Here is a 27695-nt window from a genome sequence, read left to right on the forward strand (position 1 = left end):
TATCAGTATCAAATTTTATTTTGGTCACAGACATAAGATAAAACATATGGATAAACTGAACACATAAGACGTAAGGGATAAAAGTTTATAATAAAAAGGTGATTACACCATACATAACTTAAAAAGATAAAAACAAGGACAAACAGTTGAAAGCGAGAAAATGCAAAGGTTTTGCATTTTTGGCAAAAAGCTTTAAATAGTAAATTAATTCTTCTCTTTACCTTAATTATCTTAGGCACATCATCCATCCATCAGGCATTTGGATCCCATAAAGGTTCTTCAAGCTCTACCTCCTGTAAAGAAATAGATGGTGAGTTTTTCAGTTGAAATAAAAATTCCATAATATCCAAAGGCAACACGATGACCAAATACAACAATGTTGAAATAAAAATTCAGACAGGGGAGATATAATGCTCTAAGAATATGGCAACTAAATTAGAACACCTGGCTGGCAATTGTATTTTCTGGGAGGCTTTGAATGCTAAGAAACAGAACGTTGAAGCAGCAGGAAAACCCAGATTTTCCAAAAGGACCATGTTGTGTGTATGTGTGAGAGAGAAGATATCTTGGAGAATAATATGGCATTTGCTTAAGTTTGGAGGCAAGCCATGTAGGTGCCAGGCAAGCCTCTCAGGAGAGAGATTTCAATGAGAAGGGCACGACCAACAAAAATGCTTGCTCTCCAAGCAACCAGAGGAACATTTCAAAAAATTACCACAGGCTAGAAAATACCTGGGCTAGAAGCATCTTCTCCTGGAAACAAAGACTTTGTGCATTACAGAGAATTTAATTAGCAACACTTGAACACACAAACTGCCCGCTGTACTGCCATCAAGACAGCATGAAATATCCCTTGCAAAACTAAACCCCACTGGTGGTTTCAACAGTGAAGTGCAGGTGAAGATAAAGCAATGGAGCATGGCATATGGCGATCCACTATTGGAGACCGAATGGGAGTCAATGGCCCAGTTGTTTGACCCAACGAGAAAATTATTTTGCTCTTGAATAATTAATTAAATTGAGCGTTTGTTTATTTATTTCGGTATTTATACAGGCATCTGTATATAGTCCTCTTAAAGTGGTTCGCATCATAATGCAAATTTCACAATAAATGCCACAATTAAATTTTAACGCACCAGGAAAACACAGCACAGCAAAAGCTATTAAATGACACTTAAAAGTCTGGGACAGCCTCAAATTAATAAGTTAAAGAAGATATAAACAGGCAGGTTTGTTTAAATGGGTTTTAAACACTTATATATTGTATTTAAGCCTCATGCAGGTGTCCTTTCGAGACACTGTTTGCTATGCATGTTCTGGGTCTCCCCATGCCCCCATCAAAAGGCCGAAGATTACTCCAACAGGCCAACTATTACATAATTCATCACTGTAGAAAAAAGGGTGACTTGCTGACATTAGCTTTTGTGTTATAGATTTCTGTTCTGACTTGCTGTAGTACTTTCAAGTCATTAAGCAGCAGCACCCAACATACAGTGATCTGCGGAATATAGAGTTTGAGGCTTGCCTCACCTCTCATCTCTCTTTAATCATCCTGCCCCCAACCTCCAGATCCAGTTCTACTCCCCCTCATCCTCTGATCTGCCAAGCGGATCAAAAACAAAAGATCCCACATGAACGTAATGTACAGAACTAACAAGCATGCTCTGAACTAGTACATGACAGCCTGCCAGGGAGAATCAGGGCTGTTTGCTTATTGATATTTCTCATCAGCTCTGAACTAGAAAGATTTCCAAGTTAAGCAAGCTGGGGGAAACGGCATCAAAGGAAACTACTTGGGGGCAATTTGCAAGACAAAAAATGGGGGTTGGGAAGAAGAGACGCAAAAGCAGATCCACAGAAATATCTAATTGGTTCATTTAGTACCAACTTCCCTTTGCTCAGAAACACAATCATTTACATATCTTTTTCAGCGTGTGCTCTCAGCTGCTATTCCTATTTTAGCAATCCTAAATCCTTGTCTCAGGTCAGTCCGTTGGTGCATTACGGAACAGGGTGTTGAATCCTTATCTTTTAGTTCCAAACCAACACATTATCCAATAAATAAAAACATTATGCACAGCCACAATTATGTGGTAAGTCTATGAAGGAGTAGAAAAAGCGTCAAATGTGGTGCTAGGTAAAAAAAAATCAGCTTCAAGAGTCAAATTAGCATTGTAAACTGAGCCTCTAGCCCTTTTGCTTAAGCTTGCATGTTCAATGACTCTTAGAAGCCTGGAGGATTTCCAGTTGGATAAAGTCTGCAGATGTATAAAACCAATCATTTAGGAGAAAGAACATGCTCGCAGGTTTCAAGCTAGGGAGAATCAAGTCAAACCTTTTTCAAAAATGTTTACTCCCAAGGCAATGAATTACAATTTTTGAGCTTGTTCACAAGTGTGCAGTGGGAGGTCTTGGCTGAATAGTGGGGGGCGGCAGGTGAATACTATTTTTTCCTTCCTAGAGGAGGACCAGAACTGGTGCCAAGATACAGGAGTTCTTGAAGGGTGTGTGGAAATGGAAATATACCTCTTAATTAAGAGCTCCTGATTTTAAATTGTGCATCATAAAAACACTGTAAATGCTTTCATCAAAACAAACACGGCACCCCTAATAAAAAAAGCTCCTGCATATAGTAAAATTTGCAGAATTGTGCAAGCTAAAAAGTCACGCAAGTTGCATAATCGACATTTCACAAAACGCGGCTTTCAGTACAATTTCGAATCTTTGGGGGGGGGGAGGTTGTGTTTGACATCCGAGTCCACAAAGCCCTGACCACATGTACTTTCCTGCCACTAATTTCCCCAAAATTAACCACTATGCCCCACCACAGGAGCTTCCTATGGCTCAAGGTGGGAGAAAGAGCCCTGGCCTTTAATCTTTGGCCTGTTTCTACGCCTACACGTGAGAGTCTGGTGATGCAAGAAAAACCACTCAAGATGTCTGGCTTCTACTCAGGGTCAAGCTAGACCTGGAAGTTAACCACATCTCTTAATCACATGTTTGGGACTGTGTGCGTCAGAGCAGGGGATGTTAACCCTTTCTTCCTATACTATTCTCCTGCTGAGAGCTGCGCCTCCTGAGGGAGCGCTTCTAGCAAGTAGCAGCTTGGGGAGGGAGATTTCCTACAAGAACCAAGATGAAGTCGGGAGGTTAACTCTAATTCCTGCTCTTTGCACTGCAGTCCCAATCCAGGTTGGGACCCCCTGAAGCTGTTGTTACTTTTTAAGAGGAGGAGATTTATAAGCACTGGATTCAAAGTTAGCACCATGTATTAGCACCAGTAGTGATGTATGGAAGTTAGCACCAGTAGTGATGTATGGAAGTGAGAGCTGGACCATAAAGAAGGCTGATCGCCGAAGAATTGATGCTTTTGAATTATGGTGCTGGCGGAGACTCTTGAGAGTCCCGTGGACTGCAAGAAGATCAAACCGATCTATTCTGAAGGAAATCAGTCCTGAGTGCTCACTGGAAGGACAGATCCTGAAGCTGAGGCTCCAATACTTTGGCCACCTCATGAGAAGAGAAGACTCCCTGGAAAAGACCCTGATGTTGGGAAAGATGGAGGGCACAAGGAGAACACGACTAAACGACAACAACATACTTTGACCCTTCCTCTCCCCCCCTCTTAATATGTTATATTTGAAGGGGACATATGCTCACATCAAGGACCACAGAGGAAAGGCTCAGTAGTAGAGCACCCGCCATCTCTGATTCAATGCCCAGCATCTCCAGGTAGGGCTGGGAGTTTTCCACTGCCAGTCAGTCAGTATAGACCAGGGGTCTGCAACCTTTAAGACAAAAAGAGCCACTTGGACCCGTTTCCGAAGAAAAAAACCTGGGAGCCGCAAAACCATTGCGACATTTAAAGCATGCGTGCCGCTGCCCTCCGATCTGACAGCGGGCGGGAAGGTGACGTCACAGCCAGTACAGCGCCTGCCACAGTGGGGAGTGTCGGGGCGCACAATGCGCCTCCTCCCCTCGCTAGTATCCATCCCGGAGCCGCGGCAAAGGTGTAAAAGAGCCACATGCGGCTCCGGAGCCGCGGGTTGCTGACCCCTGGTATAGACAAAACTGAGGTAGCTGGGCCAATGCCTCTGACCCAGTATAGGGCAGCTTCCTATGTACCATTTGAGAGTTTGCCTTCTCCACTGTGCTAAGCAGAGACCTTTTCTCAAACCGTCTCTTGCTCAGGCTCCCCCAACCCAAAAGCCACCATAATTTGAATTAAAATCACATCAATTAAGGGCTTCCACTTTTTCAGAAACTTCCTTTTCCCTCGAGCATTCTCTCTGTCAAGGGTCAGGAAATACGCCACAGCAAAGTAAGGCAGCCTTTTAGGAAATGAAACACAAAATGCTAGCTAAAACTATATTTTAAAATGGCTCATTCTTCAGGTGGCAGTAGGATGCCCTTTCTTCCTTTGCATGTGGATCATCAAGCCCAGGGGTCAGTAAACTTTTTCAGCAGGGGGCCAGTCCACTGTCCCTCAGACCTTATGGGGGGCCAGACTATATTTTGAAAATAAAAATAAAAATGAACGAATTCCTATGCCCCACAAATAACCCAGAGGTGCATTTTAAATAAAAGCACACATTCTACTCATGTAAAAACACCAGACAGGCCCCACAAATAACCCAGAGATGCATTTTAAATAAAAGGACACATTCTACTCATGTAAAAACATGCTAATTCCCAGACCATCTGTAGGCCGGATTTAGAAGACGATTGGGCCGGCCCCGGCCCCTGGGCCTTAGTTTGCCTACCCATAATCAAGCCTTTAGACTCGGGGCCAGTCAATGTGTGTCATGATAATTAAACATAGTTAATCTTCCAGTGATGGTTTGCTGGAGGTTCATTTCAGATTAGGTACTGAAGGAGGTGAGGGCTACAGTACTGGTAGGTGAGGACACCTGATCACACTGAAAAAAACTCTGCTTAACGTAATCCAGCGGAAGAACAAGCTGGAAATTGTAGGTACTTAAGATTGATGGGGACTGTAAGTCACTACAATTAAGGGCAGGACCGTGAATATGCTACAGTTCTGTGGGAGCACAGGATGGTAGTTGGTGCCAAGTTAAGCTTTTGGAGAAATCGCAGCTTCCGTTATTTAAGAAAAGCAAGTTTCTAGCCCTTATGGTTGCAAAGTTAATTTCGAAAGCATATGACAATGTCTGTTGAAACCTCTGAAAGTTTCCAACGGCTGAGGCAGCATTTCAAGGCACTTGCCCCTTTTTTGACCAGGAAAGCCAGCTTATTCCAAATGAGAAGAATTGTGCCAACTTGCATAATGTATACAGGCCTAAGAATTCAGCTTTTCTTAGGGCAGAACTTAACCTTTATTAGCATACTTGCCAGGGCGGTGTGGTGCTGCCACTGCTCAACAAAGAATCTAAAAAGCACACAACTAACTTGGGAAGCCAACCTCAAATTTCCAAACTCTAAAAGAAGTGAGCTTCACTACTCCTCAAAACGTCTTAGCGCCTTATAATTATTAGCAGATCAGACTATGTTGCGCAAAAGAAAGCAGGTGTGCCCAGTTTTTTAATCACTCTCATGCTCAAAGGGTTGGTTGGCTTTTGTGGTTATTCTTTTGTTTAGAGAATGAGTGCAAACCACATAGTGTTGTTTGGACACTGGCAGGATAAATGTTTAATCATTTGCATTTACACAATTTGCCACCTAACTGCTTTTTCATGACACAGAATTTGGATTACAGTACCTTGATAAAGAATATTATTGTTTTATACAATGAATATTGCTTGGCAGGGGGTTGGACTCGATGGCCCTTGTGGTCTCTTCCAACTCTATGATTCTATGAATATCAACATACAGATTAAGCTATGAAAAATCCATTTGAGCTCTACATCGTCACCCTTGTGAAGTAGTTGTGCCCCTAAAATTTGCAGCAAAGCTAGTCCCAGCAACCGGAACTGAGCTACGAAACAGGACAAAAGGTCTATAGATCAAGGTTCACAGGAATGCCACAGCTCAAGATAAAGCGTTTATGTCTAGAGATGTGCCAGATTACTGGCTCAAATCCACAATAGGGATCCAGGAGTGGAAAGAAGCCTACCTCAAGCACAGCTCCAGATGTTACACACAGCTGTGGCTTCTCACTTTAAATCTGCATTGGTCTGCTAATGTTTCCCTGGAATGCGTTTTCACATGCTCCTGCATTTGAGAAATCTGTGCACCTTTTCCATGAATACAAGCAATACAAAAGCCAGGTCACATTTGCAGCAGGTGTTTGTGACAAGAGACAAGCCACACATTTTGCCAACTCTGGAAAACCTCTATGTACAAACACGGCGCTCCTTCAAACAAAAAAACTAGCAACAACATAAAAGGTTCTCCAAAGAAGCAAGTGCTCTCTCCCTTTTTCTATGAAGGACAGTTCTATATGGAAGCCACATGCTCCAATCTAAAAGACCTATCCCTGCATCGCTGATGTGTGAAAGTGGGCCATCATTACTCTGCAGAAAGAAGGCATCTGCACATCTTCACAGACACTACTAGTATTAGTCATTCCAAGATATGGAAGACATAACACAGGACTGAGCCTTGGTTCAAATATGCAATAGGTTGTGGAAAAGAGCAATGCAGTGGTACCTTGGGTTAAGTACTTAATTTGTTCCGGAGGTCCGTTCTTAACCTGAAACTGTTCTTAACCTGAAGCACCACTTTAGCTAATGGGGCCTCCTGCTGCCGCCGCGCCACCACTGTGCGATTTCTGTTCTCATCCTGAAGCAAAGTTCTATCGTACATGCCCAGGGTGAACCGATTCAAAAACAGTTTAAATCACCCATTTAAACCCAATTGCCCACTGTGCTCAGGAGATATTCATAAGTAAATTGCAAATATGCATTTTAATTGGTCGCTATAGCTATTAAAGCATACTGTTTTGCAATAAATGTCTAAAGGCTGTCACAGTGTCACCTGGAAGATGGAGCATGCTTGTTTTCTCATGCTCTGGGGGCTGGGACGTGAACCAATGGATTCAAGTTACAACAAAGGAGATTCCGACTAAACATCAGGAAGAACTTTCTGATGGGTAATAACAGTTTGACAGTGGAACAGACGCCTTCAGAAGGTGGTAGACTGTCCTTTCTTGAAGATTTCTAAGCAGAGGTTGGGTGGCCATAATAATAATAATAATAATAATAATAATAATAATAATAATAATAATAATAATTATTATTATTATTATTTATTTATATTCCACCCATCTAGCTGGGTTCCCCCATCAGTCATAGAATCATAGAATCATAGAGTTGGAAGAGACCACAAGGGCCATCGAGTCCAACCCCCTGCAAAGCAGGAAACACCATCAGAGCACTCCTGACATATGGTTGTCAAGCCTCTGCTTAAAGACCTCCAAAGAAGGAGACAAAAAATATTATTAAAACACACAAATATAGAGTTCTTCCTAGTGAAAGTGCTACATGAAAAGGACAAGGAGCTTTTTCAGACAGTAAGAGACAGAAATGTCACATGAGGTCAGGTCCCCTTCATTCCTCCTGGGGAACAGTGGACGGTGCTGTTTTCTTTGGAAGAAGCAGAGCATTGATGTGGGGGAGAACTCCACCTTCCGCAATGGTCACATGTGCAAACAGCTTGTTCAACTCATCATCGCTGTTGAGTTGAGGTTGAGGAACCTCAACTAAAGTCATGGATGCTTTAGTTGAGGTTCCTGCATTGCAGGGGGTTGGACTAAATGGGTCCCTTTCAGCTCTACAATTCTATGATGCTATAAATTGTCTGCAGGGAGATGGCATTTACATGTACATCTGAAGAATTCCCCACAGCCTGGAATTCTGCATGATGAAGGTTCTGGGTTGCATGGAAAGCTCCCTCCTTGCAGATACCCACATTATACATGGGAGAGGGGCACACATGTACCTGAAGGGGGCAACTGGGCAGGACTCCATTCCTTCCTCACATGTTGATCTAACCAAAGAACAGAACACCTGGATAGGGCAAAATAAAAGACAGCCTTTCTTTCTTGGGATGAAATCCTGTTAGCCTGATGCTATCAGCTTGTCACGGTTACCTCCAACACACTGTGACAGCAAAAGGGTTAAAAGAGACTGTCCGCTGTGTAGAAATTGAAGCTGGCATTTAAAACTCAGGATACTAGGAACTGTCTGCTCATCATCCATTCAGGCTGCCATCAGCAATATCCTCCATACTCCAATCATTGCACATCATCTCGTTACCAAGGGAATACAAAGTGATGAGCTGGCTGGGGTAGCGGGGGGAACAGACTCAGAGGGAAGCTTTCTGTGCACAGTGTTAGCCTACTTTGGAGGCTTTTTCTACATCTGCAAAAGAAAAGAAAGTGACACCACAGTTCCAGCAATTGCACTGGCTTCCTGTTGTCTGCAAGACACAATTCGAGATGCTGGCTTGACTCATACAAAGCTTTAGGCTAAAGAAGGAGGCCCAACCAACCCAAGAGACTCTCTCTGTGTGATCCACTGTAATATCTTGGACTCAGAGCGCTCTTAATATAGCCATCCCAGGCCCAAGTTACATCAAGCACCGGTGGAGGAACATCCTTGGTGCCCCACTCACCCTGCTCTAGTCCTGGAACTCTTATCTCTGCTCCTGGGATACAAACCAAACCCAGAGCATCTTTTGGAAGCTTAAAGACGTCTGTATTTGGACTTGTATTCAATGGCAGAAAGATATGGTTCTATCCACTGCAAGTCCTACTTAGTGTAGACTCGTTTAAATTAATGCCCATGACTAACAATGTTCCCAAGTTAGTAATGGCCCTTAATTTACCGTATTTTTCGTCCCATAGGACGCACCTAAGTTTTTTGGGGGGGGAAATAAAGAAAAAAGATTTTTCCTTTATTCCCCCCCCCAAACCAGGTCGGGGAAAAGCGGGATGGCGGCGCTGAGCCTCCCCGCTGTCCCCCGAGCTTGTGGGGCTGGCCGATGTCTGCCCGAAGCGAGGGGTGCTCTGCTTCAGGGCGCACCACGCGCCGGGCGGCAGGCTGCTATCCGCAGCCTAGGGAGCCCTGCGGGAAATCCCGCGGGCTCCCCAGGCTTGCTGATAGCTTCCTGAAGCCTGGAGAGCGAGAGGGGTCGGTGCGCACCGACCCCTCTCGCTCTCCAAGCTTCAGCGAAAGCCTGTATTCACCCCATAGGACACACACAGATTTCCCCTTCATTTTTGGAGGGGGGAAAGTGTGTCCTATAGGGCGAAAAATACGGTAAGTGGATCTTCTCTGAGTAAAACTTTGTTGAATGCAACCTTAGAGGAAGAGGAGGAAGTGGTGACTGGGATGTGAGCAGAATGTGGGAAGGAGGGAATCAAGCCATTCATTGTCACTTCACTACTACTCCAAATCCCCCTGGAGAAAATCAGAATGCCTTTCCTTGGCTGAGGAGAGCAGAAGTGGGAACACCTGCAGTCTGGAAGCTGGGATTGTCCATATTGGCCTGAAAAGAAGCAGTCTGGGGACAGTTCATAGCCTTTACCTAAACATGGTTTATGTACATTGCTTAATCATGTTTACACCTTTCCATGGTTTGCATTATTGTTGCTAATGATGTCTGCCCGAAGCGAGGGGTGCTCTGCTTCAGGGCGCACCACGCGCCGGGCGGCAGGCTGCTATCAACAAAGCATTGCAGAGTACCTTCACCTTATGGCAAGAATGCTCCTGTTCAGGTTTTCAGACACCATTACCCTCCTCCATAATATTATAAGCTATAACCAGCTCAAGCAGGCCATTCTATTTTCTGCTTTGATTTCCAAGCAATACTCACTATTCTGTGGTTACTGACCATGAGCCATCCTAAACAGGTTTCTTGATTTAAAGGGGGTGGGGCAGGTTTCCTCCATTAGGATTTGCTGTATATCTGCAAACCTCTGGGTTCCCCCAAGCTTGCTGAAACTTCCCCCTTGTTTCTCAGTGGTCCCATTTTGGCTCCAGTCTTGTTGGAACTCAATTTGCTATTAGAGGAAGTGATGTTTGAGATATTTAAAATCTCATTTTATTAACGAAACTATTTCCATCTGGCTGCAGCAGAGAGAGAAATTGAACAGCTGGGTGGACTCCATTGTCTTGGCTGAGAGAGAGGCTAGAAACCATTTGGCTGTTCTCTTTGCTGAGCAGTCTCCATTCCAGCTTTTCATTATAAGAATAATTATATAACTTTCAGAATGGGTGTATGAGCTTGCTTTCCCCTCTCCATCCCCTTTTCCTCTTGTGTCATATATTTTAGATTGTAAACCTGTGGTACAACACCATTTAATATTTTCACAGAACCTAGATATTACGGGCCTTTTTTTTTTTTACATCTCCCTCGCCTTGGTCTCCCTTGCTCTCTGTCCAGTTTGCATCTGTAGCACTAAGTCAAACCAGCGTGAATGAGCAAATGTGTGAGTTCCCAGAGCAAAGATCAAAGCAGCTGCACTCCTCTCCTGAGTCCTGCTGCTGCTGTCATGCACCCAGGAGCTAAGCCATGGTTTAGCTCATGGGTAGGCAAACTAAGGCCCAGGGGCCGTATCCGGCCCCATCGCCTTCTAAATCTGGCCCGCGGACAGTCCAGAAATCAGCGTGTTTTTACATGTATAGAATGTGTGCTTTTATTTAAAATGCATCTCTGGGTTATTTGTGGGGCCTGCCTGGTGTTTTTACATAAGTAGAATGTGTGCTTTTTAAAAAAATGCATCTCTGAGTTATTTGTGGGGCATAGGAATTTGTTCATTTTTCTTCTTCTTCTTCTTCTTCTTCTTCTTCTTCTTCAAAATATAGTCTGGTCCCCCACAAGGTCTGAGGAACAGTAGACTGGCCCCCTGCTCAAAATGTTTGCTGACCCCTGGTTTAACTGAATGCTACATCTGAATAATAATAATAATAATAATAATAATAATAATAATAATAATAATAATAATAATTTATTTGTACCCCGCCCATCTGGCTGGGTTTCCCCAGCCACTCTGGGCGGCTTCCATAGAAACCAAAGATACAGTAAAATATCACAGATTAAAAACTTCCCTGAACAGGGCTTGCCTTAAGTTGTCTTCTGAATGTCAGGTAGTTATTTATCGCTTTGACATCTGATGGGAGGGCGTTCCACAGGGCGGGCGCCACTACCGAGAAGGCCCTCTGCCTGGTTCCCTGTAGCTTTGCTTCTCGCAATGAGGGAACCGCCAGAAGGCCCTCGGCGCTGGACCTCAGCTGGACCTCTAAACCCATAGTCTCTCTCACTCTAGACCAGGGGTTGTCAACCTGGTCCCTACCACCCACTTGTGTGTGTTTCAGGATTCTAGGTGGGCGGTGGGGGGTTCTATGGCACAAGCTGAATCCTCCTTCTATCAAGCACTGGTGAGCGGTAAGGAAATTTTACCATCAAGAAAGATGCATTAGTGAGCGGTAGGTATAAAAAAGTTGACTACCCCTGCTCTAGACAAACCACGTGACCCCAGATCTGGGTATACAGTGGTACCTCGGGTTACATACGCTTCAGGTTACACACTCCGCTAACCCAGAAATAGTGCTTCAGGTTAAGAACTTTGCTTCAGGATAAGAACAGAAAACATGCTCCGGCGGCGCAGCGGCAGCAGGAGGCCCCATTAGCTAAAGTGGTGCTTCAGGTTAAGAACAGTTTCAGGTTAAGTACAGGCCTCCGGAACGAATTAAGTACTTAACCCGAGGTACCACTGTAGTGCTAAGCAAAACCATGGCTTAGTGGCAGGTAAGTGAGAAGCCACAGGACTGCTTGCTGCAGCAGAGATCCTCACACTAGGAACCCATTCATTCATGCTAAGCCATGGTTTGGCTAAGCATTGTATCGACCACTCTATTACACCAGGCACTTTTATACATTTCTCTTGAACTTTCCATAAAAGGCTTTCAAAGACAGGATGCTTTGCTGGAAGGATCATTTTGACCCACGAGATCCAGTTCTATTTCTGACCCTGTTCTATTGTCTGAGAACTATGCGCTTCCTTTCTGTTCTCTTTCATTTCCCCCACCAGATCTTCTGCTAGGCAAGTTTCATCAGCCTACATACATATACATCAAGGAATGAGCCAGATGTTGATGCTGCTCATACTGAAGTCTCCTACTGTATATGATGGTGTAAATTAAGAGTTGATGAATTTTTATTCTGCAATCACAGCATCCAGTTATGCTCCATTCCTATACAATTATAGTTATGTTTTTATGAAGGTAGCTCATAAAATCATGCTTGTCATCTCTTCCTAAATAAAGTATATTTTTAGAACTCTTGGGAGGTTGTGTGCCGTGAACCCTACAGCTCAGAAACATCCAGTTTTTAAACCATGTTACATCTCATGTTCTCTTTATTAGAAATGCATACAGAACGCATGCTAGACATATATTCCTACATTCTTTTTTTTTTAAGACAACTTACTGCATATTGCTTTCAAAATGTATCTGAGTTTTTTAGTTGCTTCCCATGAACACTCTAGTGTGAAACTTACTTCAAATTCTACAAAATAAAAATAGACAATCTGGGTGGGGTGGGGTCAAAAGATTTAAGACCAACTAGCTACTCCTCTCTGGCCTTGCAGAATAGAAACTTGGAAGAGAAATGATACTAGTGTTTTTCTGAAATAGGCAAAAAAAAAAAAAAAAAAAGCGCACATTTCCCCACAGGGCAATTATTGCATTAAAACACAAGCTACGCAACCAGCACCAGAATCCACAAGAAATGTACACGCACCAAGACCCAGCATAATCCCTGAAGAGGCCCTATACTTTCGAAACTAGAGCATCAGACACTCCAGTTTCAGACAACAAAATCATCCTCCAGAAAAAGCCTGTGTGCCACACAAAAATAACTTCCCTTTTCCCTTATTAGTGGTGTGTCTACAGAAAAGCCCCTCTAATAAAAGGTAAAGGTAAAGGTACCCCTGCCCGTACGGGCCAGTCTTGACAGACTCTAGGGTTGTGCGCTCATGTCACTCTAGAGCAGTGTTTCCCAACCGGTGTTCCGCGGCACACTAGTGTGCCGCGAGACGTTGCCTGGTGTGCCGTGGGAGGGAGGCGGGCGAGGCGGGCGGCGAGAGGCGGGGCGGCGGCGGCGAGGATCCGCGTCGAGCCGGGGGCGGCTCCGCGGTGGTGGTGCCGAGGTTTCTCTCTCCATTCTCCCCTCACACACACACACAGGAAATAACACAGGATCAGCTGACAGGACCCGGCCAATGGGGCGGCGGCGGGGCAGCGCGCGCAAAAGGGAGGAGCGCGAGACAGCGGATGAGGAGGAGGCCGGCATGTCCGGACAGCAGCAGCAACAGCAGCAGCAACTCCCGGCGACGGCTCCTCAAGCCCCGGGCAACCCTACTCCCTCACCGGCCTCGGCCGCCCTCCTGCTCCACCCGCCGCCGCCTCCCCCACCGCCGCCGGCCACCTCGGCCCCGCCGCCACCCCCTCCTCCACCCGCTATCGCCGCCACCACCACAACAGCCGCCGCCGCCTCAGCTGGGCCCATGCTTGCCGGGAGCGGCGGCGGCAGCAGCAGCAGCAGCGCCCCGGCGCCCTTCCCTCCCGGCGTGACGCTGCGCGCTGACGTCACGGGGCTGTAATGGTGGTGTGCCTCAAGATTTTTTTCATCAAACAAGTGTGCCTTTGCCCAAAAAAGGTTGGGAAACACTGCTCTAGAGGCAGGGAGCCAGCGCTGTCCGGAGACACTTCCGGGTCACGTGGCCAGCGTGACAAAGCTGCATCTGGCGAGCCAGCGCAGCACACGGAAACGCCGTTTACCTTCCCGCCAGTAAGCGGTCCCTATTTATCTACTTGCACCCGGGGGTGCTTTCGAACTGCTAGGTTGGCAGGCGCTAGGACCGAGCAATGGGAGCGCACCCCGCTGCGGGGATTCGAACCGCCGACCTTTCGATCGGCAAGCCCTAGGCGCTGAGGCTTTAACCCACAGTGAGTCAATTTAAACACCAGCTGCCAGTCTTGATTATAAGTTATGTCACACAGTTTCTGCAGCCTGGCCTTAGCAAACAGGTACTGTTGTGCATCCTCTGGACAGGTACATTCTCAAGGCTGAAGAACGAGTTAGCGCAGGGGTGAGTGGGAAAGTCTAATGTGTCTCTTGTTGGGCAGTTTGCAAGCACCACTGTTTGTTACTGCTACTTGGCTTCCTAAAATGGCATGGAGGAAAAATTTAAAATTGGTGGGAAACGCAAAACAGTAATTTTGAGACTCTGTTGAGTGCAGATAAATTCACTGAACTGGTGGTGACTTAAGGGCTTAGTGGTTAGATTGATAAAAGGTATCAACCATTCTGTAACATGCAAATTCCATGTTAGGGATCATTAGAAAAGGGACTAGAAGTTAAACTGCTAATATTATAATGGCATTATACAAAACTATGGCACAAATGCACTTGGCATAACGCATACAGGTCTGGTTGCGTCACCTCAAAAGGGATATTGTAGTGTTAGAAAAGGTTCAGAAAAGGGCAACCAACATTATCGTGGGACTAGGGTAACACACCCCTGTGGAGGGCTTTTTAGTGGAGGGCGGGGTGTAAATAATAAATAACAACAACAACAACAATAATAATAATTTAGTTTAGAAATAAGGCAATGATAAAGGTAAAGGGACCCCTGACCATTAGGGTCCAGTCGTGGACGACTCTGGGGTTGCGACGCTCATCTCGCTTTATTGGCCGAGGGAGCCGGCGTACAGCTTCCAGGTCATGTGGCCAGCATAACTGAGCCGCTTCTGGCAAACCAGAGCAGCGCACGGAAATGCCGTTTACCTTCCCACCGGAGTGGTACCTATTTATCTACTTGCACTTGATGTGCTTTCGAACTGCTAGGTTGGCAGGAGCAGGGACCAAACAACGGGAGCTCACCCCATCACGGGGATTCGAACCGTTGACCTTCTGATCGGCAAGTCCTAGGCTCTGTGGTTTAACCCACAGCGCCACCCGCGTCCCAAGGCAATGATAGAGTTGTATAAACTTATACAGTGGTACCTCAGGTTACATACACTTCAGGTTACATACACTTCAGGTTACATACGCTTCAGGTTACAGACTCTGCTAACCCAGAAATATTACCTCGGGTTAAGAACTTTGCTTCAGGGTAAGAACAGAAATCGTGCTTCGGCGGCGCGGCGGCAGCAGGAGGCCCTATTAGCTAAAGTGGTGCTTCAGGTTAAGAACAGTTTCAGGTTAAGAACGGACCTCCGGAACGAATTAAGTACTTAACCCGAGGTACAACTGGAGAAAGCGAATGAAATTTTTCTACCTCTGGAACCCAGGCCTACCCAATGAAGTGTACATTGGAAAACTCAGGATAAACAAAAGCAAGCACTTTTTTCACATTGTACATAGTTAACGCCTGTCACCAACTTCATGATGACCAACTCAAGTGGCTTTAAAAAGGGAAATTCACAAGGGATGAGCCGCAATGGCTATGTTCTCCCTCCACTGCCAGAGGCATTATGACTATGAAGACTAGTAGCTGGCAATCACAGGTGGGGAGAGTGTTCTGCTTCCAGGCTTCCTATAGGCCAGTGTTTCCCAAACGTTTTTGGGCAACGGCACACCTGTTTACCGGAAAAAAATCTCGCGGCACACCACCATTAAAGCCCCGCCCCCGTGACGTCATTCGGGGAGCCGGCGGCCCGGGCCTGAGCTGGAAGGAGAGGCGGTGCTTTTCGGCACAAGGCAATCGGCCTGGAATTGTTTCCCGCGCGCTGCGAAAGGGAACAGCTGCGGTCGCGCGAACCCTCCGGCGCTGGGAGGGGAAAGGGCGGAGTCGCAGAGCACCAGCTGGCCGAGCGGTTGCGCGCAGCGTTGCGCTTTTGGAGAGCGTGCGGCTGCTGCTAGGGGATCCGGGGACGTGAGCAGGCCTGGCCCGACCCGGGTTGAAGGAGGACAAGCCGGCAGCGCGCCAAGTGAGTTCGGTTGCGCACGACGGCCCCCGCTCCCCCCACCCCCGCCGGATCCTCGCCGCCGCCGCCTCTCGCCCGCCTCCCTCCCACGGCACACCACCCGATGTCTCACGGCACAGTAGTGTGCCGCGGAACACCGGTTGGGAAACACTGCTATAGGCAACTGATTGGCCACAGCAGGGCGCTTAAGTTCTGAAGAATGTTTGAAACTGGAGCTGAAGAGAAGGGAAACAGTGCTGCTACTCTAGAGAGGGAACGTGCTGGGCTGCTGTGAATAGAAAGCAGAGCTGGCGTGCATTTAAACTAAAACTGAAAGCGCAAAACTATGAGCAGCATGGTATATCCCATTCTCAAAGTCCTCCCCCCAATATTTACTTTTAATTGAGTCTTCCAGATTTGCCCATATATCTTCCTTCTTTAAGCAGTAGGAGTTTATCCATACCATAATCAGAAATGAAGTTTGGTTACAAAAACACACACATTTTCAGAATGAAAATACAATAAAATACACCTGTATAAAATAGCAAACAGGTGCTATCGATAACATAGCGAGCTTCTTCACAGAAGGGCAGGCAGCAATCCTACTTGCATATATCCAGAATGCCAGTTTAGAATGAAAGCCCAAATTCTCACAATTCTTCATAAAAGGGTATGTTCTGTATTTAATAAAAATGTGGAAAATTCCAAGATGCTAACATGCCCAATGTTTAGCTACTATTACATATCAACTCTCTTAGTAATCTGTCCTAACAGAAAGCCTGAGATTCACAGGCAGATTGCAACTTGCCAAAGGCTACCCAGTGTGCTTTACCTGCTAAGGAGAGCTGAACTCTTCACCCCAACCTCCGAGCCAAATTTTCTTTCTACTAACACAAACTCTTTGTTTACAAAATCAAACAGGTTAAAAGTCACCTGGTGGGAAGGAACAGAAATCTTTCAGCTATCCTGTGTTGTGTTTTTTATTGCAAAACATGAGTTGAAAAAATGTTAGAGGGTTTTTGTTTTTAAAAATCTTTAAAAGGTTCTCTTGCACAGGGAGGTTAAAAGTACATGGGGATGTTTTCCTATGCAGGGCCAAAGGTTCATCATAAGAGGCTATGCTCCTCCTGATTAGTTATAAGGCTGGGAGAGGAGTGGAAATATTGCACCAAATTTTTCTGTGTATAAGACGCCCCCATGTATGAGATGACCCCTGTATTTTGGGACCGCAACAAAAAAAATGGGGGGGGGGGATAGCTCGCCACCAAAAGCCCACCTGCTCACTCGACACAACCACAGTCAACTGCACGCACGCCTCGCCGCTGCTGTAAATCAACCGCCCAATTGCCACAGCCACAGCCAATCGTCAGCGGGTCTTGCTGCGGCAACCAATCACACACCACACTCAGTCGCCACTGCCAATCCCCTGCTGGCCGCTGCCACCAATTGCCTGTCCACTCTCTGCTATCCATGTACAGTGGTACCTCAGGTTACATACGCTTCAGGTTACAGACTCCGCTAACCCAGAAACAGTGCTTCAGGTTAAGAACTTTGCTTCAGGATGAGAATAGAAATCGTGCTCCGGTGGCGCGGCAGCAGCGGGAGGCCCCATTAGCTAAAGTGGTGCTTCAGGTTAAGAACAGTTTCAGGTTAAATACGGACCTCCGGAACAAATTAAGTACTTAACCGAGGTACCACTGTATAAGACAACCCACAATTTCTCCGTATTATTTCTAAGGAAAAAATATTGTCTTATACATGGGAAAATACGGTATGCAGGTCAGCAGAGTCCCCACCCATGTTGGAAAAGAGAGTACAGCAGGGGTGTGGAACCTCCAGCCAAGGGGTCAAATACAGCCTTCTATACTTCTCTCTCTGGCCCTTGGGACGCTCCCCATTCATATACTGAATAGGAAAGCACTCTCCTTGAAAACTCCAGTTTTGCTTTTCTGGGGGCTGTTATATCCAGTTCCATCTTGAAGCCCCTTTTACTAGCCAAGGCTGGTGCACCACCTGCAACTCTATTAAATTCTGTTAAACCCGGCTGCAGCTATTACCGCACTGGTATCATCTTGCTTAGACTGTTGCAGAGCATTGTGTGTTATGCTTGCCTTTGAAGACAGTTTTGGAAACCGAGATGAATATTAACTGGGACCAAACCTATGAAAACATATTATGCCAGTTTTGAAACAGCTGCCCTGGCTGCATGTCCATTTCCAGGCACAATTCAAAGAGCCTTAATAATTTGGGGCCAAGGTGCTAATCTGCCTGGCCATTAAGATTTGCTTTCAAGGCCAAGCAGGTGGCAATAAACCCTTTTCTCTTGTGGCATCCCAATTTACTGAATTTTCCACCCAGAGAGGATCACCTGGTGCTGTCCCTGTTCAGCTCTTGGTGCCGGGTGAAAATCTTTGCTGTTTTTTGGTGGGGGGAGGTTGGTTTTATATTGGATTTTTACTGCCTGTTCATTGTTCTGTAGGTTTTTTAAAAAAATTATACCAACATATTTTTGTGTTTAATCCGTAAAGTATTCTGGGAGTGTTAAAAGATCAGCTAACCAACTTTTATTTAAATAAAAAATGAATTGTCTCCATGAAATGTCTCTCCTCCCTCCCCCCCCAAAAAAAATCTCCACCTGTTTGTAATATTCGTGCTTGTTTCTCAGGCAACATGAATTTAGTCTGAGTTCACGGTTTCAATAGATGCTGTCAGATATTTTCCTGAAAGCCAAATATGGCATCTACTGCCTTCCTTCCTGCAGTGATTTAATAATCCTGTCAGAAAGAGAAATGACCAAGTGTTTGTGGCAACATTCATAAGGCAGAGTTGCTTAGTCTTCAGTCCCTGCAACTGTTGGGTTGTATACTTTTTCCAATAAGAAGGCTGGCTCAGATCACTCTGTCGTCACATAAATCTTGGTTTAATTTATTGGCCCTCTTGCATCTTTCATAGTGTGCACACATTTGAAAGGCTGTAGCTCTAACTGCAGTTATAAGTAGGGCTGTTCTAGCTTCCAGAAAGCCTAACCTGTCAGGCATGAAACCATATTGTTTTGTAGTCCCAACAGTTTGGTACAGTTGCCTATTGCATACAACTCCTCCCTCTGTTTCTCCCCAAGAAACACAAGTTACCAGAATACCTGGGGTAAACTAGAGGTATGCACAACTTTACTGCTTCCAAAAATTGCCCACACATATCCAAGCAACTCAGATATATAAACTAGGCACCAAATAGCACCTTAAACCTGGGTTGCAGTTGCCACAACTATCTATTCGCCAGGGGGTTGGACTAGATGACCCACAGGAACCCTTCCAACGCGACAATTCTGTGACTCTATGATCGCAACCACATTGCTTGACTGTAGCTTGCTCTTATAACAATGCACATGTCCCCGTATGCAAGATGGATAAACATACACAGTGGAAATGGGAAGGGTGTAAATCATGGGCTAAGGCAGATGTTTTTAAACTATGGTCTGTGAGTTCCTGTGGAAAGGCTGTAGCACAGTCAAATATATCTATATTCAGCCCTGCACTTACGTTCCTTAATGTGGTGATGGAGAACTAAGGTGCCCAGCAAGGGGTCCATGATTCACAAAGCACAAGATGTGCATCTTTTGTTGTGCACAACTCAGCTGGCTCGATGGAGATATCTGTGGCCAGCCTGGTTCCCACAAATTTCATATGGACCCATGCCAGTAGCAAAATGTGTCTGGTGCCCGGGGAATTTCAAACACTGCATCCAAGAATGAAAAGGGGGGGGGGGTGAGGAAGAGAAGAGTCATGCCATGACTGTTTCATTTCCTTTTATCATGACTTGTGCAGGGTGGTGCACTCAAATCTTCAACGCTCAGCAAGACACACAGATGCGAGTGGAGGGAAGGTAGTGATAGCAACATGAGTAGCAGCACTGCTGCTGACTGAGAATGATGGACACACTCTGCAAAAGTAGGGCAGGAGTACATCGTGGGTCACTCATTCACACTCTCAAGCCCACAACTATTCAGTGCCACAACACACCTGCTGAGAGAAAGCCAAAATAAAAGAGTGCAGGTATCCAGGCAGGGTGGCTGGATATGAGTTGCTTGGCCAGAACATGCAATGAAGGGAAGGAGCTTCCTGCCCCCGATTTCTCCATTTCATAAGTAAGAAGGAGGACCCCCAGCAGCTGCCAGGTGAAACCCAGACATAGGACTACATTTTACAACAGGTCCCATTTGCCTGTATCTCAAGTACTGGTAATTGGGGAAAGTACATACAGAATAAGGAAAAGCCTTTTTTAAAGTGTGTGTGTGTGTGTGTGTGTGTGTGTGTGTGTGTGTGTGTGTCCTGATAGCAAGTGGTATGAAACATCTTTGGTGCTGAATGATCTGGGTGATACAAACCAGTTTTCCATGCATGCGTACTACTCTGTAGAAGACCAGAGGAATTCTGATAGTAGTAGTAGTAGAAGTAGAAGAAGAAGAGGAGGAGGAGGAGGAGGAGGAGGAGGAGGAGGAGGAGTTTGGATCTGATATCCCACTTTATCACTACCCGGAGGAGTCTCAAAGCGGCTCACATTCTCCTTTCCCTTCCTCCCCCACCTCTGTGAGGTGAGTGGGGCTGAGAGACTTCAGAGAAGTGTGACTAGCCCAAGGTCACCCAGCAGCTGCATGTGGAGGAGCGGAGACGCGAACCCAGTTCCCCAGATTACAAGTCCACCGCTCTTAACCACCACACCACAATGACTCTCAATATAGTATTGGAAAAATAAGGAGTATCACTCATCAGCTCAACTCACAATTGCCTCCATTTTAACCTATCAAATTGGGACCTAAGTTACTTGCATCATCAGAATGTTTGGAAAATCAAGACAGAAAGACTTCATTAGAGCAAAGCTTCGCCATCATACATTGTTTCTTAGGAATGCAAAACAGAACAGGCAAATGTCACTGGAAAGTGTCAAGAAGCCTATGTGGTCCTCATCTGACAAAGCACAGCAAAACCCAAGCAGGAAGCAGTTAATTATAGAACAATGGTTTCAGCATATATAGGATGGGGGAGATTAGGGCACTGAGTCCTCGCAACTGTACAGTAGGGAAAAAAGCTGTGAGTAGTAAGAACGAGTAGTAAGAAAAGTCTTTGGAAGAAAAGGCTTGGTGATGCTGCAGCCATCTGACCAGAAGAACAAAATATATTAGTTGTCTTAATTTCTTTACCAAGACCTTGAACTCCTCTTCAAAATCCTGCCCTAAAAAAAGGTACTTAACAGTTGAAAAACATCAACTGTTAAGTACGTTATTCAAGCAGATGGATACATTCTGGCCTACAGCTCCCCCCCCCCCGCCCCCCAAAAGGAAAATATGGATTCAAATTATCTTCAGGGTTGCTACCTCCTTCTTCCACACATGCACACACATGCTGTATCTAGTGCCTAGGGCCACAAAATATTTTCTCTACAGCATTAAAAGGATTAATTCATTCACCAATGTAATTTATTCTCTATAGTAGCCCCAACCAGTCCCTCTCTAAAAAAAGAGAGGATGCATCTACAAGATTGCCACTTACTTGCAAACACCTGATTATATGAAATGTTAAGAGTATTACTGAATACATTTCTCTTCTAAATGTTTTTGAAGGATGAAGACAGATTAACAGTAACCGATAAGCAAATAGTCACACACAAGAGAGACTCTCCCTAGACTCTCTATTTACATTTAGAAACATCCCAGTTAGCATATGCCAGATCAAGCATTTGTTTTCAGTCTGCCATTTCCCCAGAGATATCACCACCTATAGAAGAAATTGCAAGGAGAAATTGCAATTACCAGAATCCCAATGTCAAAAATGTAATCTTACAAAAAAGGAATAATGTAATCTTACCCAAAATTAAGGCAAAATGTAAAAAATTATCAATACAATGCAGTCTGAGTTAAGCACTTTTACAGCACAATTCTATGCATGGTTTTTTTTTCTATTTAAAACACACACACCCCACATTATTTGTTACCTGCTCAAAGGCCATGGAATGAGACGGGTTAACAATTCAACTAGATGTATGAAAACAATACTTCGTTTTTCTGTCCAGCTTTGCTAGACGTTATGGACTTCTGTCTCAACTGCCTAAAACATTTCACGTCCTACAGCCCAAGGCCAGAATAACATCCAATGTGATCTGTTTCTGAACCACCATGTCTTTAGCACTGCCAAGAGATTTTTACTTCCTAAAGAATTATGACCACTTTAAGTAGGATTTCAAAACCCCAACTTCCTTTTCCATATGTTTTAATGTGCAGTTGGGCTACAATCTGACATTGCCACAAATCGCAGTAGTGCCAGAATCCTCAATTATTCAATTAATTTTCATCAGTTTTAACTACTTACAGACTATTCTTCTCCCACAGCTTCCCACTGCTTCTTTAATTTGAAGCCTACAGCCAAGTAGTATCAAAGCAAGTTAACACACTTGGGGAACATGTTCCTCTCACGAGAAATACATTCTGATTTGTATTACAAAGAAAATAAAAAAGAGTGCAGAGATGCATGTATTCTCCCAGGTTTTTAAAATGCGTATTTTACTGAATTTGGGTTTGTTCAGATATTGACACCACACACAACAAACCAAGAAGGGGGAGGGGAAGAGAAAAGGGGAGAGTTGTGGGCCAATATTCATTGGCTCTGCTCATTTTCCATTTACAGGGCTATTGCAAAATACCCTTACATTCAGCTAGGGTTAGAGTTCAGCAGAGGTATCATTCTAGCAACTCATGTTCCCCATTAAGTGAAGAAGTAAAAAAGACACACTAAACACGTTAACCAAAATGATCTGTTCTAGGGGGCATTCCAGCTGTGAGACAGGCAGGGTGCATTCTTCATGCAACACTATCCCAAAAGCAAAAAAAAAAGAGGATTTCTCGCCTTAAATTCCAAACATTAAAAGCCAATTTTGAAGCCATCAAAGCTCCATGTAAGCACAGCCTGTGCACGAACAAGGACGCAAGATTGCTAGTGCATACACTTTTTCACATTCTTTATTCACTTCCAGTACTAATGCATTCCAGACCCCCCAAGTGTTCCTATTTTCAAGGGATGTCCCTGATTTAGAGAAGTCGTCCCAATTTCTGATTTGATCCCAGAATGTCCCACTTTTCCTTAGGACGTCCCTACAGTCATACCTTGGGTTACGAACGCTGCGGATTGTGCGTTTTCGGGTTGCTGACCGCGCCGAACCCGGAAGTACCAGAAAGGGTTACTTCTGGATTTCGGCACTCACGCATGCGCAGAAGCACAAAATGACACCACACGCATGCGGAGAAGCGCTGAATCGCGTCACGCGCATGCGCAGACACGATACTTCAGGTTGCGAATGTGCCTCCCGCACGGATCACATTCACAACCCGAGGTATTACTGTATTTTCATTGGAGAAATGTTGGAGGGTATGGAGTTATCCGACCCCTGAGCTGTCTAAAGGCAAAGCTATATAGGGAAGTTTTTTAAATATTTAATGTTTTATTATGTTTTTATATATGTTGGAAGCCACCCAGAGTGGCTGGGGCAACCCAGTAAGATGTGCGGGGCATACCGTATTTTTCGCCCTATAGGACGCACTTTTCCCCCTCCAAAAATGAAGGGGAAATGTGTGTGTGTCCTATGGGGCGAATGCAGGCTTCAGGAAGCTCTCCGCAAGCCTTGGGAGCCCGGCGCGACTTCCCGCCGGACCCTATGGGCCGGTGCGCCCTATAGGGCAAAAAATACGGTAAATAGTAAAATGTTTGTTATGGAATGGGACGTCCCTACTTTCATCGGAGAAATGTTGGAGGGTATGGCATGCTAGTACATCCCGCATACAGTCCCACTTATGGGATACTCACAAGGGAGCCTCACCTGGCACATAAATATTTTCAATGCTTGACAACCCACCCCAGCTCCAGCACTGAAGTGTTAATCTTCTTGCAGTTGGTGGTTTGGGGGTGTTATTATGCAGTGGTTGGGCTGGTGGTAATGGAATGGTTTTTATTGCTTTAGTGTCTCAGTGTTTTTTATTGGTTTTTACATTCTGTATTGTATGTTTATTCTTCAATGTGCTTTGAGACTTACACATAGCAAATACAATGGTACCTCCGGTTGTGGACGGGATCCGTTCCAGAGCTCCGGTCAGATCCCAAGGTTTCCGCAACCGGAGGGACTGCATCTGCGCATGCAAGTGTGGTGGTGGAGCGCTTCTGCGCATGAAGCAAAACCTGGAAAAATATTTCTGGGTTGCAGTGTTTGCATACTGAAGGATACGCAACTGGAGGTGTGTGTATCCAGAGGTACCACTGTAGTAATTACTGTATTTTTCTATGTACAACACGACCCCTATTTTTTGGGACTCCAAATTAAGAAAATGGGGGGGGGGGGTGCCCAGAGTTGCTGAGCTTTTCGGGAGGGGGGTTGTCGACAATCGCACACCTTACAGAAGGCACCAATCCCAACCTTGCTGCATACACCAATCACCCAACTAATCGCCGCTGTATATCTCCTACTCGCGGCTACCAACAATCACCCATCCACCCTATGCACTACCTGTGTATAAGACAACCCCGAATTTTAAACATTCTTTTTTTATTAAAAAAACCCCAACACCTCGTCATACACATGAAAAAATACGGTAGTATCCAAGTTACAGTGGTATCTTGGTTTACAACCATAATCCATTCTGGAGGTCCGGTTGTAAACCAAAACAGATTGTAACCCAAGGTGCGCTTTCGCCAATGGGGCCTCCCCCCAAAAATGGGTTGTAATCCAAAAAAGGGGACACACACTTCCGGGTTTGACATGGTTGTAATCCAAAGCTGCTGCAAACCAAGGTACCACTGTATTTGTTTCACTGACTGCAGGTTCTTTCCGTACAAGTGATTATCAAATTATTTTAGGTGCCATATACAGGGGTTGATTTTACATGTTCTCATTACATACTGTTTTCCACCAATATACACACACCTAGCTTCCTGCTAGGAGTTCTTGTACACAGTATATTTGGGGTATTTCTTTTATTAAACAGAAGTATTATTAGAACTGCTAGCAGGGGGCATTCCCCGGAGTAAGGGAGGTGGCCTTGATACCCAAAAGAAAGCACCTTCTTTCATCAAGCATTTAATATCTTCAAAGTTATGAAACTGTCTTCCTCTCCAAATTCCATAACAGAAAACTCCATCAACAAGCACTGAGGACTGGATTGCAGCTTGGGGGCTCCTTTTTTACTTATACCTTAGAATCATAGAATCATAGAGTTGGAATAGACCACAAGGGCCATCGAGTCCAACCCCCTGCCAAGCAGGAAACACCATCAGAGCACTCCTGACATATGGTTGTCAAGCCTCTGCTTAAAGACCTCCAAAGAAGGAGACTCCACCTTGAGACTCCTCCAAAGAAGGAGACTCCTTGGCAGCAAATTCCACTGTCGGACAGCTCTTACTGTCAGGAATTTGCGCAGAATTTGCACAGAATTTGATCTGCAATAATAAAGGTTGCTTTCAATTTTTTAAAAAAGACCCCAAGAAAGCATTGGTATAAACTGGATTGTCCAATGTCACGACAGTGGATTCACAGACAGGTACAGATGTATTATTACTTTCCTCAAAAAGAATGCTGAAAAGCAAGCCATTCATTATGGATAGCAATGATATCACAGGTTTCTCGTCAAAATAACATGAATGTTTTTGCCTGCTCCTAATGCTGAGTTAACTGGCCATACCCTTTCCCTCCTCATATCCGGCTTGTGTAAAAGAACAAGACTCTCTTTTTGCCAATTAAACCTGTTGCAGCTGGACTCTCCAGCTAATTGAAGGCAGGAGCAAAGACTTCCAAGCCCAACCATTTTCCTGCCAAGGAAAAGACGCATTCTTATGCATTCGTTAAGAGTGCTACTCTCTATACAAAGGCTGTTTCAGTTCACACAATAGCCATGTCGTCTCTCATCACCCAACACCTCAGGAAAAGCCAGGGCCAAAAGGCAACTGATTCAGGACCCAGGTCCTGGAAGCCTGGGAGAGATCATTACCAAGCCTCATTACTTCCAAAACATTCAAGAAGCATCTTAGATTAGCATATTTGCCATTTACTTTTCTGTCCCCCTCCACTTCTGATGGCTGGGGTCACAAAGCGAAGAAACTTGTTTGTTGTTGTTGTTTAGTCATTTAGTCGTGTCCGACTCTTCGTGACCCCATGGACCAGAGAACGCCAGGCACCTCTGTCCTCCACTGCCTCCCGGAGTTTGGTCTAACTCATGCTGGTAACCTCGAAAACACTATCCAACCATCTCGTCCTCTGTCGTCCCCTTCTCCTTGTGCCCTCCATCTTTCCCAACATCAGGGTCTTTTCCAGGGAGTCTTCTCTTCTCATGAGGTGGCCAAAGTATTGGAGCCTCAGCTTCACGATCCGTCCTTCCAGTGAGCACTCAGGGCTGATTTCCTTAAGAATGGATAGGTTTGATCTTCTTGCAGTCCATGGGACTCTCAAGAGTCTCCTCCAGCACCATAATTCAAAAGCATCAATTCTTCGTGTGGATCAAACAATTGGGTCAAACAATTCTGAAAACCAAAACTATTCCAAAGTCGATTGAATTTCAAAATCATGATATGCCAATAATCATTACAGTGGTACCTTGGCTTACATGCGCTTCAGGTTACATACACTTCAGGTTACAGACTCCGCTAACCCAGAAATAGTACCTTGGGTTAAGAACTTTGCTTCAGGATGAGAACAGAAACCGCGTGGCAGCAGCGGGAGGCCCCATTAGCTAAAGTGGTGCTTCAGGTTAAGAACAGTTTCAGGTTAAGAACGGACCTCCGGAACAAATTAAGTAAGCAACCAGAGGTACCACTGTATTCCGTAATTGCTGGAAGCCAATTTTGACCATTTAGAGTAGCTTTCATCAGTCTGATGCCCTCTAAATTGGACTACAACTGCTGGCTGGAGCTGATATGAGTTGTACTCCATCACATCTAGAGTGCACCAGCCACCATGTAGGGTGCAAACATGGCAACACCAACTCAGCATCAGCAGCCAGAGAAAATAATTGGCCTTGGGCATGATCCTTGCTTGCCCTTGACAGGCTCCCAGCCTCATGCAGGAGTTGCTGTCAACAGGATTCACAGTAAAACCTCATCATGCTGACTGCTTAAATACCGCTCACATATTTATAAAGGGAAAGATATTCAATCCCCCTGGTTACCCGGAGATACACCCTCCTACTGAGGAGAACCACCAATTTAGAAGTCAAGCAGCCACATGAACTGCTGCTATAGACACCTTATGTATGTCCATCACTGCCTGAGGTAAGACATACCACCTCTTAGATAGTGTAGGGGACCATCTACGTTTGACTGGTTTTCTCTATTCCTCCAATGGAATATGGGGAGGGGGAGAGAATTAGGGAAAGGAATCACTGGGTCAGTAGCACTCACTTTGAGGAAAATGTCAGAGGAGCTATGTTCTTTGTCAGCCTCATCCTACTGTGTGCTGGTAAGGACCTTAAAGTAAAGGTAAAGGGACCCCTGACCATTAGGTCCAGTCGTGGCCGACTCTGGGGTTGCGGCGCTCATCTCGCTTTATTGGCCAAGGGAGCCGGCGTACAGCTTCCGGGTCATGTGGCCAGCATGACTAAGCCGCTTCTGGCGAACCAGAGCAGCGAACGGAAACGCCGTTTACCTTCCCGCCGGAGCGGTACCTATTTATCCACTTGCACTTTGACGTGCTTTCGAACTGCTAGGTTGGCAGGAGCAGGGACTGAACAACGGGAGTTCACCCCGTCGCGGGGATTCGAACCGCCGACCTTCTGATCGGCAAGCCCAAGGCTCT

General features: G+C 45.3%; 1 protein-coding gene across 2 annotated transcripts in view; it reads right to left on the reverse strand.

Moving 5' to 3' along the window:
- PTPRA (protein tyrosine phosphatase receptor type A) overlaps positions 1-27695 on the reverse strand; it is a 143781-nt gene that overhangs the window by 77949 nt on the left and 38137 nt on the right. For both annotated transcript variants that reach the window (XM_028744157.2, XM_028744156.2), the window contains exon 2: positions 222-293. In XM_028744157.2, coding sequence (XP_028599990.2) covers positions 222-248 — 27 coding nt within the window. In that variant the 5' untranslated portion in view covers positions 249-293. The remainder of the gene's footprint in view (positions 1-221; positions 294-27695) is intronic.

The sequence above is a fragment of the Podarcis muralis genome, chromosome 9 (genome assembly GCF_964188315.1).
Source record: "Podarcis muralis chromosome 9, rPodMur119.hap1.1, whole genome shotgun sequence".
Taxonomy (NCBI): Eukaryota; Metazoa; Chordata; class Lepidosauria; order Squamata; family Lacertidae; genus Podarcis; species Podarcis muralis.